A 15,898-nucleotide genomic window follows, 5' to 3' on the forward strand; every position below is an offset into this window, starting at 1 on the left:
CCCCCTCTTCGTGGGGGAACGACACTGAACCCTGCCTAGGCTTCCTATCCGAGTCACGGCACCATTATGTCGCTCCCCGTCTTCGTGGAGGAGCAACACAGGACCCTGCGCTGTTCTCTCGTCTGCTCGGCCCTCCCCGGGTTTGCTGCTGGTTCTTCCCGGGTTGGCTACTATCCCTTCCACCTCCGTGGAAGGGTAGTTCCCCCTGGCCACATTCCCCACTTCCGCAGGGGAGCGGCACACCGCCGGCCGGCTCTCTCGGGGGCTGCACAGGTGTTCCCCTTAGATGTTCCCCATAGATGTTCCTGGTGCATGCCGTCTCTCTCCTCCTTTATAGTCCTCCTCCGCCAATCCCAACTCGGCTGCCCACACGCCGAGTACGCTGCTCTCCTCCAATCAGGAGCAAGTCCTACAATTTATTAGTTGAACTGGAGGCAGCTGTGCGGAAGCTGTTTACTTCTCTCCCAGCGCCATATTGTGGGAGAGCAGATGCATAGAATAAGTCTTAATTCGAGTAACAGTCTAGTCCGGATTGCTCCCCACAAGGAAACATGGTAAAAACATTTGTTTCTAAAAAGGACTTCAGAATGTCTATGGCTAGAGGCATTGAGACTGAAATAGAGGATTTACAAATGAGGACGGCCTGGCAAAGGGCAATGGTGAAGCACTGACAGTTCTCGAATGCCTGGGAATTCCCACGTCATTGATGCACACATTTCCAGCCATATTTCATGGGTTCTTTACAAGCATCTCTAATCTGGATTCAACAGCGTACTCATTTTCTGGTGATAAAAGTGAGGTTCAAGGGAGTTAGATAATTTGAGCAAGGTCACTCAACTAGGAACATAAGAGATTATATGATTTGTAGGCCTAAACCAAAGTGAAAATTCAAGGTCCTTTGTTCAAAAATTATTAATAGCAAAGCATTAAACCACGACCAGGGACCTTCTGAGCATGAGGCCTTGTGAGACACAGCTTGCAAGCACACGAAGCTGGTGGGACAAGGAAGATTTGAATCTCAGACTAATAGGAAAGCCCATTTTTTTGCAGTAAATCATAGGAGCCATGCCTTATTGTGCACAATGAATGATACCCAATGGTGAGTTCAGTCCCGTAGCTGGTTAAAAACTGAATTGCAGGTTAGAAGTGCCTTCTGTGATGTCTGTTGTTTGTTATCAGTTCAGAAGGCATTTAATTATTTTATTTGACCTAGGTTAGAAAAGGAAACTTTCTACCAAAGGCTTGGCAATATATCTTCTTAAATATCAAGTAGCTAAGAATAACTCTTTTAACTCCCCCACTCCTGAATTCTTCCCTGAACCCTTTCTTTCTGATGAACAATACTGTAGCAATGATGAGATGTTTACTGATGAAATCACCTTATGTGAGACAACTGGGTGAATCCTGAAGTAGACAAACAAACTTCTTAACAATGGTTGCAGCAGTTGAGTTAAATCTTAATTTCATTTAAGAGTAAGCTACTGGAGTTGGGCATTGTGGCATAGTGGGCTAAGCCCATGTCTGCAATGCCAGCATCCCATATAGGCACTAGTTTGAGTCCTGGCTGCTCCACTTCTGATCCAACTCTCTGCTATGGCCTGGGAAAGCAGTAGAGCATGGCATAGGTCCTTGGGCCCCTGTGCCCATGTGGGAGACCTGGAGGAAGCTCCAGTCTCCTGGCTTCAGATAGGCACAGCTCCGGCTGTTGCAGCCAACTGGGGAGTGAACCAGAGGATGATGGAAGACACCCCCCCCCCGGCCTCTTCTTCTCTCTGTGTAACTGACTTCAAATAAATAAATACATCTTTTTTTTATTTTTTCTTTTTCTTTTTTTTTTTTCTTTGACAGGCAGAGTGGACAGTGAGAGGGAGACAGAGAGAAAGGTCTTCCTTTTGCCGTTGGTTCACCCTCCAATGGCCGCCGCGGCCGGCGCGCTGCAGCCGGCGCACCGCGCTGATCCGATGGCAGGAGCCAGGAGCCAGGTGCTTCTCCTGGTCTCCCATGTGGGTGCAGGGCCCAAGCACCTGGGCCATCCTCCACTGCACTCCCTGGCCACAGCAGAGAGCTGGCCTGGAAGAGGGGCAACCGGGACAGAATCCGGCGCCCCAAGCGGGACTAGAACCCGGTGTGCCGGCGCCGCTAGGCGGAGGATTAGCCTAGTGAGCTGCGGCGCCGGCCCTTTTTTTTTTTTTTAAAAAAGGAGTGTTTGGCCAGCACTGCGGCTCACTAGGCTAATCCTCCGCCTCATGCCTCCAAGGCATGGCTCCTATGAAGGCCTGCCAGCACCCCAGGTTCTAGTCCCGGTTGGGGCGCTGGATTCTGTCCTGGTTGCTCCTCTTCCAGTCCAGCTCTCTGCTGTGGCCTTGGAAGGCAGTGGAGGATGGCCCAAATGCTTGGGCCGCTGCAACTGCGTGGGAGACCAGGAAGAGGCTCCTGGCTCCTGGTTTTGGATTGGCACATCTCTGGCCATTGTGGCCAGTTGGAGGGTGAACCAGCGGATGGAAGATCTCTCTCTGCCTTTCCTTCTCTCTCTGTAACTCTGAATTTCAAATAAATAAATTTTTTTAAAAAACGTCTACATTGTCAAATAAGTTATTAAAATTCCAGAAAAAGTCTTGGCATCAATCCAAGCTAGTCAAATTTTCAGGCAAGCTTTGACGTTTCCGACAGCAGCCTCTAGAGGGCAATCTCGTTTGCTGTTAATCAGCCCAAGTCCGCACTCCCTTCTCTCCCCTCTCTCCGCCTTCACTCTGGCCCCGCCTCCGAGCATGCCTCCGCCCCTATAGGGTCCCGCCCCCAAAGGACCCCGCCCCCATAGGGCCCCACCCCTGGCCCATCGCCCTCCCCCGCCCTCACTGCGTTTCCTCCAGCACTGGTTCTTGCCCCGCCTCTCAGCGCCCCGTACCGGAAAAGCCACCATAGGCCGCTCTGGCCTCTTGGAGGACTGATCATCGGTGTCCTGGGCGGTGCAGGAGCGGTGGGCGGGTCTGACGTGAGGAGATTTTTGGGTTCCCCCTGCTCCCTGAGTTTTGGCCTCGGAGTCCTTTGGCCATGGGACAGCAGGATGTGTGTAGGCTCCTGTGGAGGTGAGTGAAGGAGCGAGCGGCCGAGGGCTTGCTCGTCTGCTGCGCTCGACGGGGTGGGGGAAAAGGGCAGCGTGGAGACTGTGTGGGGTCGCTGTGGGGGTCGTAGCTCTGGGATCCGAGCCCCGGCCGTCCCCAAGCCCTCGCATAGCCCGCCTCTTCCGGGTTGCGGCTTTTCGCCCTCCGGCACCTTGTTTGCCGCAACTGCACGGTTTTCTGCCGTCCTGGCTGTTAGCCTGGACCTCCCATTTCTGTCCTTTGGCCCTGACTTCTTCCTTTCTTGGGCCTCGGATGCGGTCGCGACCCGTTGCGTGGCATGATTTGTGCCCCCACAGACACGCGCTGCAGCCGAGCTGACTTCGTTGCCCGGCTTTGCCCGGTGGCTGCAGCGTTGGCGCAGGCGTCGGGAACTTCGGCCAGTGTTGCGGAGTGAGGTGCAGACGCTGGGCTGAACTTTCTGAAGGCGCTGCTCACCACAGCCTGGGCTTAGCAAAAGAAAACTGGTAGCAGTCGTTTTGGGAAGCTGGGTTGCGTGAGCCTTGAAGCCTGCCCCGCCAGCCCGCGTGCAACGCCAGGGAGCACTGTGCCCAATTGGAGGGAGAACTGAGCTTAGAATTACTGTGCCCTTTGCGCCTGAACCGGTTGCCTTAGGGCTTTACTGCAGAGGGTCAGGGTGTTTTTTTAACAGTTTCTGTTTTAGGGGAAAACGTCTAGCTGTGTAACATTGTATCCGCAGACCTGGTTCCCTGATGTTTGTTATTCTTTGGTGTTTCTTTTCTTAAAAAAAACCAAAAAACAAAAAACAAAAAACTTTATACTTTTAAAATTAGTTGTGCACCTGTTGCTAGCTCATGGAAATCAGTACCTGTAATTATTGCTTGTTTGATCTTTTTAGCAAGTACCGAAGTGTTTGAGAAATAAATTGGAAGAGCATGTTTGTTAATCAAGTTAACTGAGTTGGGGAAGATCTGGTAATAACCACAGTTCACTTTGGCTTTATTCCACCCCACGTTTCAAGATGTGGACTGAATAGGCGAAGGCTGGGATGGATTTTAGATTTCTGATGCCTTTTCCAAGTCTCTTGGAGTGGACATTAACCTAGCAAAGCAGAGAGCTGAGGCCAAGGTTGTCCAGTCTGAAACAGCCTAACCCACAGATGTAGAAGGGAGCAGGGTACCACGGAGGATCCTGAGGGAAATGGGTCTCTCTCTGTGCTGTGGTTGACACTGTTGGGCAATCCCACTTGAACTCTGGCTTCTTTTTGGCTTCCCTGGCACTGTCTTTCCTGTTACAGGTGAGTTTCCTTCATCCAGAATGCTTGGGCTCAGGGTGTGTGATGAGATATCCTGGAGATGGAGCGCAGGTCTAGACACCAACTGCTGTATGTTTCATAGCACTGCACACATGTAACGTGAAAGTAATTTTGTGCAATGTTTTTAGTGCACCTGAGTTCAACTCTGGCCTGTCACATGAGGTCAGGTGTGTAATTTTCCACTTGTGGCAGCATGTTGGTGCTCAAAAAGTTTTCAGAACAGGGTTGCTCAACCCGCTGTGCTTCTTATCTTGTTTCAGTGCCAATTCAGCCCTTGGATTTTTTGTTGTTTTCCCAAATCACTTCTCAGAAGATAACACTCAAAGTTTGTATGTCTAGCGCGATTTATCCTGAGCTGTGGTACTAGTCACAATCATTTGAATGTTTTGAATGCACTTCAGATGTAAATTTTGTCAACCAAAGTAAAATCAATTTAGTTGAGAATAAAAAGGTGTTGTTTATTTGGTGATTAGGATTTCAATTCGGGAGACACAATTTAAGCAATTTTGAGTATTGCTACAAAATGTTACAAGATGGTGGCTTTTCTATAGCTTAAACTACAGGGAGGTTGTTAATTACATCTCTTCTTGGTCAAGAATTGTGATTGTTATGGCAAAACTTTGCAAGAAAGGATTTGGGCACAGTCTCTGGAAGCAAGGGGATGACCTCAGTCAGTAACTGTTACAAAGGCCGGTGGATCTTGTTCCAGAAATTGTAGTTTGTCCCCATTCAAAGGGTCAGTGCTTACCAGGTAGGTTATGTGTAGACTGCTCAGTTCAAAAGTTTAACTGGAACATACCACATAACTCATTTCAAATTTTAGCAATGGATGTACCTGAGACCTTATTAAAATTTTTTTAATTTGAGAAGCAGAGAGCCAGAGTAACTTCCCATCTGCTGGTTTAGTCCCCAAATGCCTATAGTGGCTTTGGCTGAAGCCAGGTGCTGGGAATACAATCCAGGTCTCCCATGTGGCTGGCCTGGACCCAAATACTTGAGTCATCACCTGCTGCCTCTTAGGGTGTGTATTGGCAGAAAGCTTGAATTGAGAGTGGAGCCAGGACTGGAAACCACTTTATTTTCCTTGACAGTTTGCACTTATATGCAACTTTTACTTCTCAGTTATTGCTGTTGGCACTTTTAAAGATTTATTTGAAAGGCAGAGAACTTCAATCCACTTGTTCACACTCCAATTGGCTGCAACAGCCTGGTCTAGGCCAGGCCAAGCCAGGAGCCGGGAATTCTGTCCTGGTCTCTCCGTGGGTGGCAGGGACCCAAGCACTTGGGCCCTTTTTTTGCCTTCCCAGGTGCATTAGCAGGGAGCCAGATTGGAAGCAGAATAGCTGGGATTTGAACCAACACTTGGATGTGGAATGCTGGCATTGCTAGTGGCTTAACCCACTGCACTAGCACGCTGGCCCCTTGGCGTTGGTCTTTGAGATTACTAAAATTATCTAAGTTCTCCTACACTCCCAGACCTTATCTCTTCTTACTGATTCAAATTTGAACAATACTGGCAGGCTCATGTACCTGGGTCCCTGCCATCCACACAGGAGAACAGGATAGAACTCCTGCCTCCTGGCTGTTGTGGGCATTTGGAGGGATTGAACCAGTGGATGGAAGATCTCTGTCTCTTTCATTGTCTCTGACTTTCAAATAAAGTTATATAAATTTGAGAGTAAATTTTATTTCACTGTTGATCTTGTAGAAACTTGATTGACAGACTTACCATCTTGCCAATTAAAATAGGTTCTGCACGTGACTGCTGATGCAATCTTTCCAAAGTTTACTTCAGTGCTTGCTGGTCTTCTCAGAAGCTCTCAGATGTGCCCTCTTGATTAAGAAATTAAATAGAGCTTCACCAGCTAGACAAAGGTTTGGCTCTGATTCACTTCATGAATCTAATAAAACTTACCATTCTGTTCTGTCTGTTGGGAGGCACTGTTCTAGAACTTTCTATAATCTAGCCTACTTGGTGTTCTTACTGCACCTTTGTGTAAGGGTCCTTGAAGTGTGAAAGGAAAGTGAACATGTGATAAATACTTAGATAAGAGTATTATTTGGTTACTACTTCTGGTACATGTCTCAAAGGAAAAGCAGTTGTGAGGAAGCCAGATTTAGTTAGGGAGAGGGCCTCAGGAAGCTTTTTCAAAAAGGGTGATCTTTACTTGTTTTTTAATTTGAGAGGCAGAGAGTGAGAGAGAGGCCACAGCCAGGAGCTGAAAGTAATCCCTTGTGAGTGCCAGGAACCTAGTCCCCTGAGCCATCATCACTGCTTCCCAGAGTCCTAGAGTCAGGAACCAGAGCTGGGAATCGAACCCAGGCACTCTGATATTGGACATGGTCTTCTTAATTGCTAGGTTAGGTGACATGACATCTCCTGGAGCTTGATTTTTAAATTGTTAATAGTACTCATTCCTTTTACTCTGTTTTTGCCAAACTACGGTGTTTGTTTCTTGCTCTTTGGCTACCTCTCTTCTTACTTCTACTTAGTTGTTTCTTATTGACCAAAGGCTAAGTCTTTAATCAATTCATATTTTTTCTTCCTACCTTCCTATCTTCTTGCCTCTCTCCCTTCTTCCCTTTCCTGTGCTAGGAATCACAAACTGAAAAGCAGATGCCAAGAAGGAAGCATTGAGTGATGCTGGTTAGATGTCAGCAGAGGGGGCCAGTAGGGGACTGGTGAGCTGGAGAGAGTGCTCTGTCTAAAGGAGGCAGTTTCTCAGCCCCAGCTTGTTGCTATTGTAGAATGGGGGCATTTGGCACGGTGGTTAAGAAACTGGTTGTGATGCCTGCATCCCATATCCGAGTGCTTGGTTCAAGTCCCAGCATCCCCACTTCTGATCTAGCTTCCTCCTAATGTACACCCTGGGAGGCAGCAGATGGTGGGCGAGGTACATGGGTCCCTGCCACCCATGTAGGTGACCCAGATTGAGTTCTGGACCCCTGGCTTCATCTTGACCCAGCCCAGGTTATCATGGGCATTTGGGGTGTGAAAGAGCTAATGGAAGATCTGTGTGTTCATCTCTGCCTCTCAAATAAAATGGGGGAGGGGGACAGGGAGGAAATGTAGGGACCAGTCTTGTGGTACAACAGGTTAAGCTGCTGCCTGCAACACTGGCATCTCATATCGGAGCACTGTTTTGAGTCCCTGCTGCTCTGCTTCTGACCCAGCTCCCTGCTAGTGCACCTGGAAAAGCAGTGGAAGATTGGGCCTCTGCCAATCATACAGGAGACTCAGATGGAGTCCTGGATCCTGGCTTTAGCCTAGACCAGATCAGTCTGTTGCGGTCATTTTGGTAATGAACAAGTGGGTGGAAAATCAGTCTCTCTTTCAAAATCCTTAAAAAAAAATGTAGATATTGTAGATCCAGAGTTTCCATAGCTACCAATTTTTCTGGAAAAGCTGGAGAACTATTTTTTTTTTTAATTTTTTAAACTTTTATTTAATAAATACAAATTTTCAAAGTATATAGTGGCTTTCCCCCCCATAAACACCCTCCCGCCCGCAACCATCCCATCTCCCACTTCTTCTCCCATCCCATTCTTCATCAAAATTCATTTTCAATTATCTTTATATACAGAAAATCAACTTAGTATATACTAAGTAAGGATTGTAACAGTTTGCACCCACACAGACACACAGAGTATAAAGTACTGTTGGAGTACTAGTTATACCGTTAATTCACATAGTACAACACATTAAGGACAGATCCTACACAGGGAGTAAGTGCACAGTGACTCCTGTTGTTGTTGTTGTTGTTGTTTTTGACAGACAGAGTTAGAGAGGGAGAGAGACAGAAAAAGGTCGGTCTTTTTCCATTGGTTCACCCCCCAAGTGGCCGCTACAGCTGGTGCATTGCGGCCGGCGTGCTGCGCTGATCCGAAGCCAGGAGCCAGGTGCTTCCTTCTGGTCTTCCATGCAGGTGCAGGGCCCAAGGACCTGGACCATCCTCCATTGCCTTCCTGGGCCACAGCAGAGAGCTGGACTGGAAGAGGAGCAGAGGAGCAACTGGGACAGAATCCGGCGCCCTGACCGGGACTAGAACCCGGGGTGCTGGCGCCGCAGGTGGAGGATTAGCCTAGTGAGCCACAGTGCCAGCCCATAAATAAATAAATCTTAAAAAAAGAAAAAGTCCAGTTGACATCGTCTCCAGAAAATATGGATAAAAAAATTCAGAATAAAGCAGCTGAGATGTGCATGCCTCTTTTAAATGTCCACTAGATGGCAGTGTGGAGCCAATACAAAACAAGGAGAAGACCATACATTCAGAAATGCTGGGAACTGATTTCTCACATACAATTTTGAGGCATAAAAGTTATTAATATAAGTTTTTAAGTAACAGTTTAATATAAATTGGACCACATAGAAGCTATAGAATTATACATAACCTGGGGAGCATTTTAGTTGTACTTAGGGTTTTTTTTTTTCTTTAAGATTTATTTATTTATTTCAAAGGCAAAGTTACAGTGAGGCAGAGGCAGAAACAGAGAAAGAGGTCTTCCATCCAATGGTTCACTCCCCAGATGGCTGCAGCTGCCAGAGCTGTGCCAGTCCGAAACCAGGAGCTTCTTCCAGGTCTCCCACATGGATGCAGGGGCCCAAGGACTTGGGACAACTTCGATTGCTTTTCCAGGCCACAGCAGAGAGCTAGATCAGAAATGGAGCAGGCGGATCTCTAACTGGTGCCCATATGGGATGGTGGCACTGCAGGCAGCAGCTTTATCCATTATGCCACAGTGCAGGCCCCCTGTACTTTGATTTTTAAAAATACCAATTCGGAGGTTTTTGTGTTCTATAAATGTTGTATATAGTGCTTTGTTCTTTGATGCAGTAGGTTTACCTTAACCACTGCAGTGAAATAAATTCTGTCTCAGGACTTGAAGCTAGGCCTTTGCTTCCATTTACTTTTATAGTGCTTGTAGCACTTAAATAGTTGTAAAAGACTTGTCAATCTGGCAGCAGCCTCCTTAACCTTGAACTGACACTGGGCTACTGGCCTCATTAAGGAATTTGAAGTCCTTCTGGACCTAAAGAAATTCTTATTTTTTTGATACTTAGTATGTATAAAATGATGACTTTGAGTCAAGTCGAAAAAAATTTAGTGTCGCTCAGATTTTAAAAGTCTGTATGAGGGGCCGGCACTATGGCACAGCCGGTTAACACCCTGGCCTGAAGTGCTGGCATCCCACATGGGTGCTGGTTCGAGTCCTGGCTGCTCCTTTCCAATCCAGCTCTCTGCTATGGTGTGGGAAAGCAGTGGAGGATGACCCAAGTCTCTGGGCCCCTGCACCCACATGGGAGACCCAGAAGAAGCTCCTGGCTTCAGATTGGCACAGCTCCAGCTATTGCGGCCATCTGGGGAGTGAACCAGCGATGGAAGACCTCTCTCTCTGTCTCTTCCTCTCTCTGTGTAACTCTGTCTTTCAAATAAATAAAATAAATCTTTAAAAATAAAAAGTCTATATGAAAGCCTTAATTATAAAATGCCCCTCAGGGCACTGTGGCATAGTCAGTAAAGCCACAGCCTGCGATGCCAACATCTCATATGGGCACTGGCTCTAATCCCAGCTGCTCCACTTCTGACTGGGCTCCCTGATAATGTGCCTGGGAAAGCAGGAGAAGATGGCCCAAGTGCTTGGGCCCCTTCGCTCATATCAGAGACCCTGAAGAATTTCCTGGCTCCTGCCTTCTGTCTGGCCCAATCCCATCCATTGAGACCATTTGGGGAGTGAACCAGTGGATGGAAGATTCTCTCCCTCTCCCCGTCTCCCCGTCTCCCCGTCTCCCCGTCTCCCCTCTCCCTGTCTCCTCTTCCTCTTTTTCTGTAACTCTGCCTTTAAAATAAATAAAATAAATCTTAAAGCAACTGAAAGTATGTTATCACAAAAAAGAAAAAAAAACCTTTCAATAAACTAGGGATACTGTCACTTCAGTTTGAATTTTACAAAGATTTCATTTTATTTCCATCTTGCCTGCTATTTGAAATCATTTGGTAATGCTTCAAAGAAAATACTTATGCCTGTATCACCCCTCCAGAGTTTATGATTGAATTTAATTGGTCTTTGCTGTGACTTGAGCTTTGGAATTTACAAGAGTCCCTGGTGATTCTTTTTTGTTTTAAAAAGATTTATTTACTTATTTGAAAGGCAGAATTAGAGAAGGAGAGACAGAGCGAGCTTCCATCCCATGTTTCACTTTACAAGAAGCCGCAACACAGTTGGGGCTGGGCCAGGTGGAAACCAGGAATCTGGAAGTCTATCCGGGTTTCCTGTGTGTCAGGGCCCAAGCAATGTGGGCCATCTTCTGCTTTCCCAGGCACATTAACTGGGAGCTGGATCAGAAGAGGAGCAGGCTGGACTTGAATAGGTATCCCTATTGGATGCCAGTGTCACAGGCAGTGGCATAGCCGACTGCGCCACATCAGCCCACGAGGTAACTCTAATGAGCAGAAATGTTGTGGAATCCCTTGACTAGGATAAAAATGTTTTATTTGAGTTAAGGCAAATTCTGAATATGTAGTCCAGGAATGTGAAGTATGAGTGCTTAAAAAAAAGTGCCCATTGTTGAGGTAATAGTATTCAATTTTTTTTTTTAGAAGGATTTATTTATTTGAAAGGGAGAGTTACAGAGAGAAATGGAGAGTCAGCAAATTTTCATCTGGAGGTTCATTCCCTAAATACCTGTAACAGTTTCAGCTGGGCCAAGCTAAAGCCAGGAACTCCATCCGGGTCTCCCATGGGGGTGACAGGGGCTAAGTGTTTGGGCCATCTGGTGTTGCTGGTAGCAGCCTAATCAGCTGCGCCACAGTGCCAGCCCTGTATTATGCAACCTGAATATAGTGTAACAGGAAAGTAGTATAAGTTTGAAAAGTTGAAATTACAAGTATTTGTATAAGTTCAGTCATCTAAAATGTGTCTATAAGTGTTAATAATAGTCATATTGCCATTTTTAAAGCCTCAGCTGGGCTATAACTTCTCATATCTCAAAATATCTTTGAAAAAAAGAATTGGCAATGTATCAGTTCCCACAGTTAGTACATGTGTTTGCAGAAGTGCAGAGTCTTCACTGGGTGGCTACAGCTAATGATTCTAGCTTTGATTTTTCCATGCATCTTATATTTCTTAACTTCCTAAACAGAAGCATGCATTGCAATACATTATAATTAAAGTATTTTAATGTGTATCTCTTAGTGCATTGTTAGTTGTCAAGAACTGTGGTTTTTCTGGAAACTTTTTAGAAAGTCCCAGAGCAGAAAGAATTTGATGAGTTTTTACAGCCCACACATATCTAAACCCTTGGCACCTGGATCAAGAAATTAGCCAACACCAGCGTTCCAGAAGCCGACCTCATGTGCCTTCCTGTTATCACCCTCCCCCAAGTAACTTTTTATTTATTATAATTTATATAAGTTATTTGGATGCACTATTCTGCAGTTTATAACTTAGTGTTTACCTGTGTGTACAACCCTGTAACCGCCATCTGATTAGAGAGAGTTTCCAACTCCAGAACTTCCAACTTCCAACCAAAAAACTTCCAAGAAACTCCATGTTTCTTGGTCATTTTTGCTATGCTGTGTCTTAAGCTTTGTATTCCTATCCTAGCAAACACTTTTACAACAATAAAATCAGAAGTATGTTTATCCCTTGTAGCCTGTTTTTATATTTTTGTCATTAATATTTTTCCAGGTCATAAGTATTAAATATTTTTTAGGTATTTTTAGTGGCTTTGTGATGGTCATGTATAGATGTCACAATTTAAAAATATTGCTCTGCTAGGTATTTTGTTCTGAGTTTTTCTTCATGTAATTGTGTCCTTATAAATCAAACTTTGGTCACCCCTCTGGAATTTCCCAAGTGCAAGTGCCCGTGGAATTACTAGGCTGAAGGTATGATGTTTTTAAAAGCTGTGGTTCTTCATTTTCAAACTACTTGTTAGAAAGGCAGTACCAGGACTGGCGCTGTGGCATAGCTGGTTAAGCCACCACCTGAAGTGCTGGCATCCTATATGGGTACCAGTGGTTCGAGTCCTGGCTGCTCCTCTTCTGATTCAGCTTCCTGCTAATGTGCCTGGGAAAGCAGTGGAAGATGGCCCAAGTCCTTGGGCTCCTGTACCCCTGTGGGAGACCCAGAAGAAGCTCCTTTATCCTGGCTTTGGACTGGCCCGGCTCCAGCCGTTGTGGCCAGCAGATGGAAGGTGTCTCTCTCTCTCTGCCTTTCCCTCTCTGTAACTGCACCTTTCAAGTAAAATAAATAAATCTTAAAAAATAAAAAGGCAGTACCAATCTGTCTACCTTTTGGTAGCTTCGGAGATTGCTGGTAAGATTATATATCTTAACCTTTTTTTTAAAAAAAAACTTCATAGTTTTATTTTTTTAAAGATTTATTTATTAATTTATTTGAAAGGCAGAATTACAGAGAGGCAGAGGCAGAGGCAGACAGGGAGAGAGAGAGAGAAACATCTTCCATCCGCTGGTTCATTCTCCCCAAATGGCTGCAACGGCCATAGCTTGCCCATCTGAAACCAGAAGCAGGAGCTTCTTCCGGATCTCCCACATGGGTGCAGTGGCTCAAGGGCTTGGGCCATCTACTGCTTTCCCAGGCCATCAGCAGGGAGCAGGATTGGAAGTGGAGCAGCCAGGACATGAATCAACACCCATATGGGAATCTGGCACTGCAGGTGGCAGCTTTACTCCCTGTGCCACAGCACTTGCCCCAGTAGCTTTATTTTTTAGAGCAGTTTTAGGTTTACAGAAAAATTGAGCAGAAAATTTTGATAGAAGGATAGTGACATGTATTGCAGCATCATACACACTAGTTACACTGCCCTAATTATCTCCTGTGGTCTACCTGTTCTTTCCTCCCTCCCTCCTAGAAGCACTTGGCAACCACAGATTTCTGTTGACTCCATCATTTTGCCTTTTTCAGAATATCAGATAGGTGAAAGTATACAATTTATAGTCTCTCCTTGACTTTGTAGTACACATTCAAATTGCTACCTTTATTTTGGGAGGGGGGTAGCTCATTTATTTTTTTGACTAAGATTTTATTCACCTGTATGGATATGCTAAGATTTGTCTTTCACCTTTTGGAGGATGTCTTGGTTCCTTCCACAGCTTGGCAATTATGAATAAAGCTACCATAATATTCATGTTTGGATATTGTGTGGACATAAAGTTTCAGTTCCTACAGGAAAATATCAAAGAGCAAAATTGTTGTGTTGTAAGGGTTCATTTAGTTTTGTGAGAAACTACTCAACCGTCTGCAAGTGGCAATACCTTTTTGTGTTCCTACCAGCAGTGAGTGAGAATTTTTTTTTTTAAGATTTATTTAGTTATTTGAAAGAGTTAGAGGAAGAGGGACAAAGCATGCGAGAGAGAGAAGGGGAGAGAGAAGTCTTCCACCCATGTTTCACTCCCCAAATAGCTGCAACGCTGGGGCTTGGCTGGGGCTGGGCCAGGCTGAAGCCAGAAGCCTGGAGCTACTTCTGGGTCTCCCACATGGTGCAGGGGCCCAAGCACTTGGGCATTCTTCCACTGGGTTCCCAGGTGAATTAGCAGGTAGCTAGATCTGAAATAGAGCAGCCGGGTCTCAAACTGGCACCCATATTGGATGCTGGCATTGAATGTGGAGGCTTAAACTGCTATGTATGCCACTACACTGGTCCTGAGAATTTAAAAACACACACAACCTTTTGTTCTAATGTTTTAGAAGAGCTTAAAGCAAAAGGGCATATAGTGTTTATAAATTGAGACATGAATACCCACATTACTGTGCTCATTGTATTCTATGTTTGTTTCAGGTTCAGTTCATTCAAAAGAACTAATATCATATTGCAACATTTGGTAAGTTTGGACTTCGTTTTATTGACATTATTGGATTGTGATGTGTAACTTAAAACACCATTGTTAGGGAAGTAGAGAAATATTGAGTTGGCAGATTTTCTTTGGTACACTGAGGTTCTCAATTTTATAATGTCAGCACTTGACACATGTACCCTGTAGGAGGTGGCATAGGATATGGTTAAAAGCATGGCTCTTCAAGTCAGAATGTCTGGGTTTAAATAGTGGGTCTACCACTTAGTCTTGGACTCCCTTTTGATGTATTCAAAATGAGGATAATAATTGTGTGAGAGGGCTTTTCATGGGGAAATGAAATAAGAGATAACGTGGGATACGCATTTGATGCAGCAGTCCAGACGCCACTTGGGATGCGCATATCCTTGTCTGAATGCCTGTGTTGGAGCCCCTGCTCTGCTTCCAGTTCCAGTGTCTTGCTCAGCATCCTGGGAGGCAATGGGTATTTGGGGCCCTGGCACCCACATGGGAAACTAGATTGAGTTCCTGAGTTTGGCCTGGCCCAGACCAGGCTATTGCTGGAATTTGGGAAGTGAACCAGTTGACATAGACTACTCTCTGTTTCTTTGCCTTTCAAATAAAATGAAAATAAATAAAAATTTTGAAAAAGGTAACATGATTTTTCCATGAACTTTTTGTCTTTTTAAAAATTTTTTTTAAGATTTATTTATTATTTATTTGAAAGTCAGAGTTATACACAGAAGGAGAGGCAGAGAGTGAGAGGGGACTTCCATCTACCGGTTCACTCCCCAGTTGGCTGCAACGGCTGGAGCTGAGCTGATCCGAAGCTAGGTCCAGGGGCTTCTTCCGGGGCTCCCATGAGGGTGCAGGGGCCCAAGGAGTTGGACTATCTTCTACCGCTTTCCCAGGCCATAGCAGAGCGCTGGATCGGAAGTGGAGCAGCTGGGACTCGAGCTGGCGGCCATATGGGATGCTGGCACAGTAGGCGGCAGCTTTACCTGCTATTTCACAGTGCTAGCCCTCTCCATGAACTTTTTGAAGCCTCCTTATTTCTACCTTAAAGTTCTTATAAGTGATAAATAGGATAATACATTTTAAAAAGTGCATGATACACAATAATCATTTTATACTTGTTGACTATTTTGTTTAATGGTACCTTTCCAATGTTTAAATGTTTTTAATTTATCAGATTGTAAAAAATAAATTTTTTGGTTCACTTTATGTCCCTTATAGAGCCTGATTAGTATCCTGCACATAAAAATAACAAGGCATATTACATAGTACTTAATGTATGCCAAATACTGTCCTAAATACTTGATATGTAGTGGCTCAGTTATTTCTCATTATGGTTAATACTAGAAATCTTATATCTGCAGTTCTAAAATACCCAAACCAAAGTTGTTTTTTTTTTTTTCTTCTTTTGTTTGTTTGTTTGCTTGTGGTAAATATATTTGGTGGCAAAATCTAACCTGAATGTACTGGAAGCTGTTTTTGTCTTTATCTTAGGTAATGTGAATATTCATAGTTTGGTGTAAAAATAGAATAAATGTTTGATTATAATATATGGACCCAGACTTCATTTAGGGTGTTTTATATAGGATATAATACATTCTGTGTTACTTTTCTAAAATCTAGAGAATTTTCTGAATTAGGGATGATGGTCTCATTCCCATTTTTTTTTTTTT

At 44.9% G+C, this 15,898-nt stretch overlaps 1 protein-coding gene across 1 annotated transcript in view; it reads left to right on the forward strand.

The window, feature by feature from the left end:
* The first annotated feature begins 2,843 nt into the window (after positions 1-2,843).
* The window catches only part of HIBCH (3-hydroxyisobutyryl-CoA hydrolase), a 104,756-nt gene continuing 91,701 nt past the window's right edge, over positions 2,844-15,898 (forward strand). The window contains exons 1-2 of the mRNA XM_002712340.5: positions 2,844-3,086; positions 14,198-14,240. Coding sequence (XP_002712386.2) covers positions 3,052-3,086; positions 14,198-14,240 — 78 coding nt within the window. The 5' untranslated portion in view covers positions 2,844-3,051. The remainder of the gene's footprint in view (positions 3,087-14,197; positions 14,241-15,898) is intronic.

The sequence above is a fragment of the Oryctolagus cuniculus genome, chromosome 3, assembly GCF_964237555.1.
Source record: "Oryctolagus cuniculus chromosome 3, mOryCun1.1, whole genome shotgun sequence".
Classification (NCBI taxonomy): Eukaryota; Metazoa; Chordata; class Mammalia; order Lagomorpha; family Leporidae; genus Oryctolagus; species Oryctolagus cuniculus.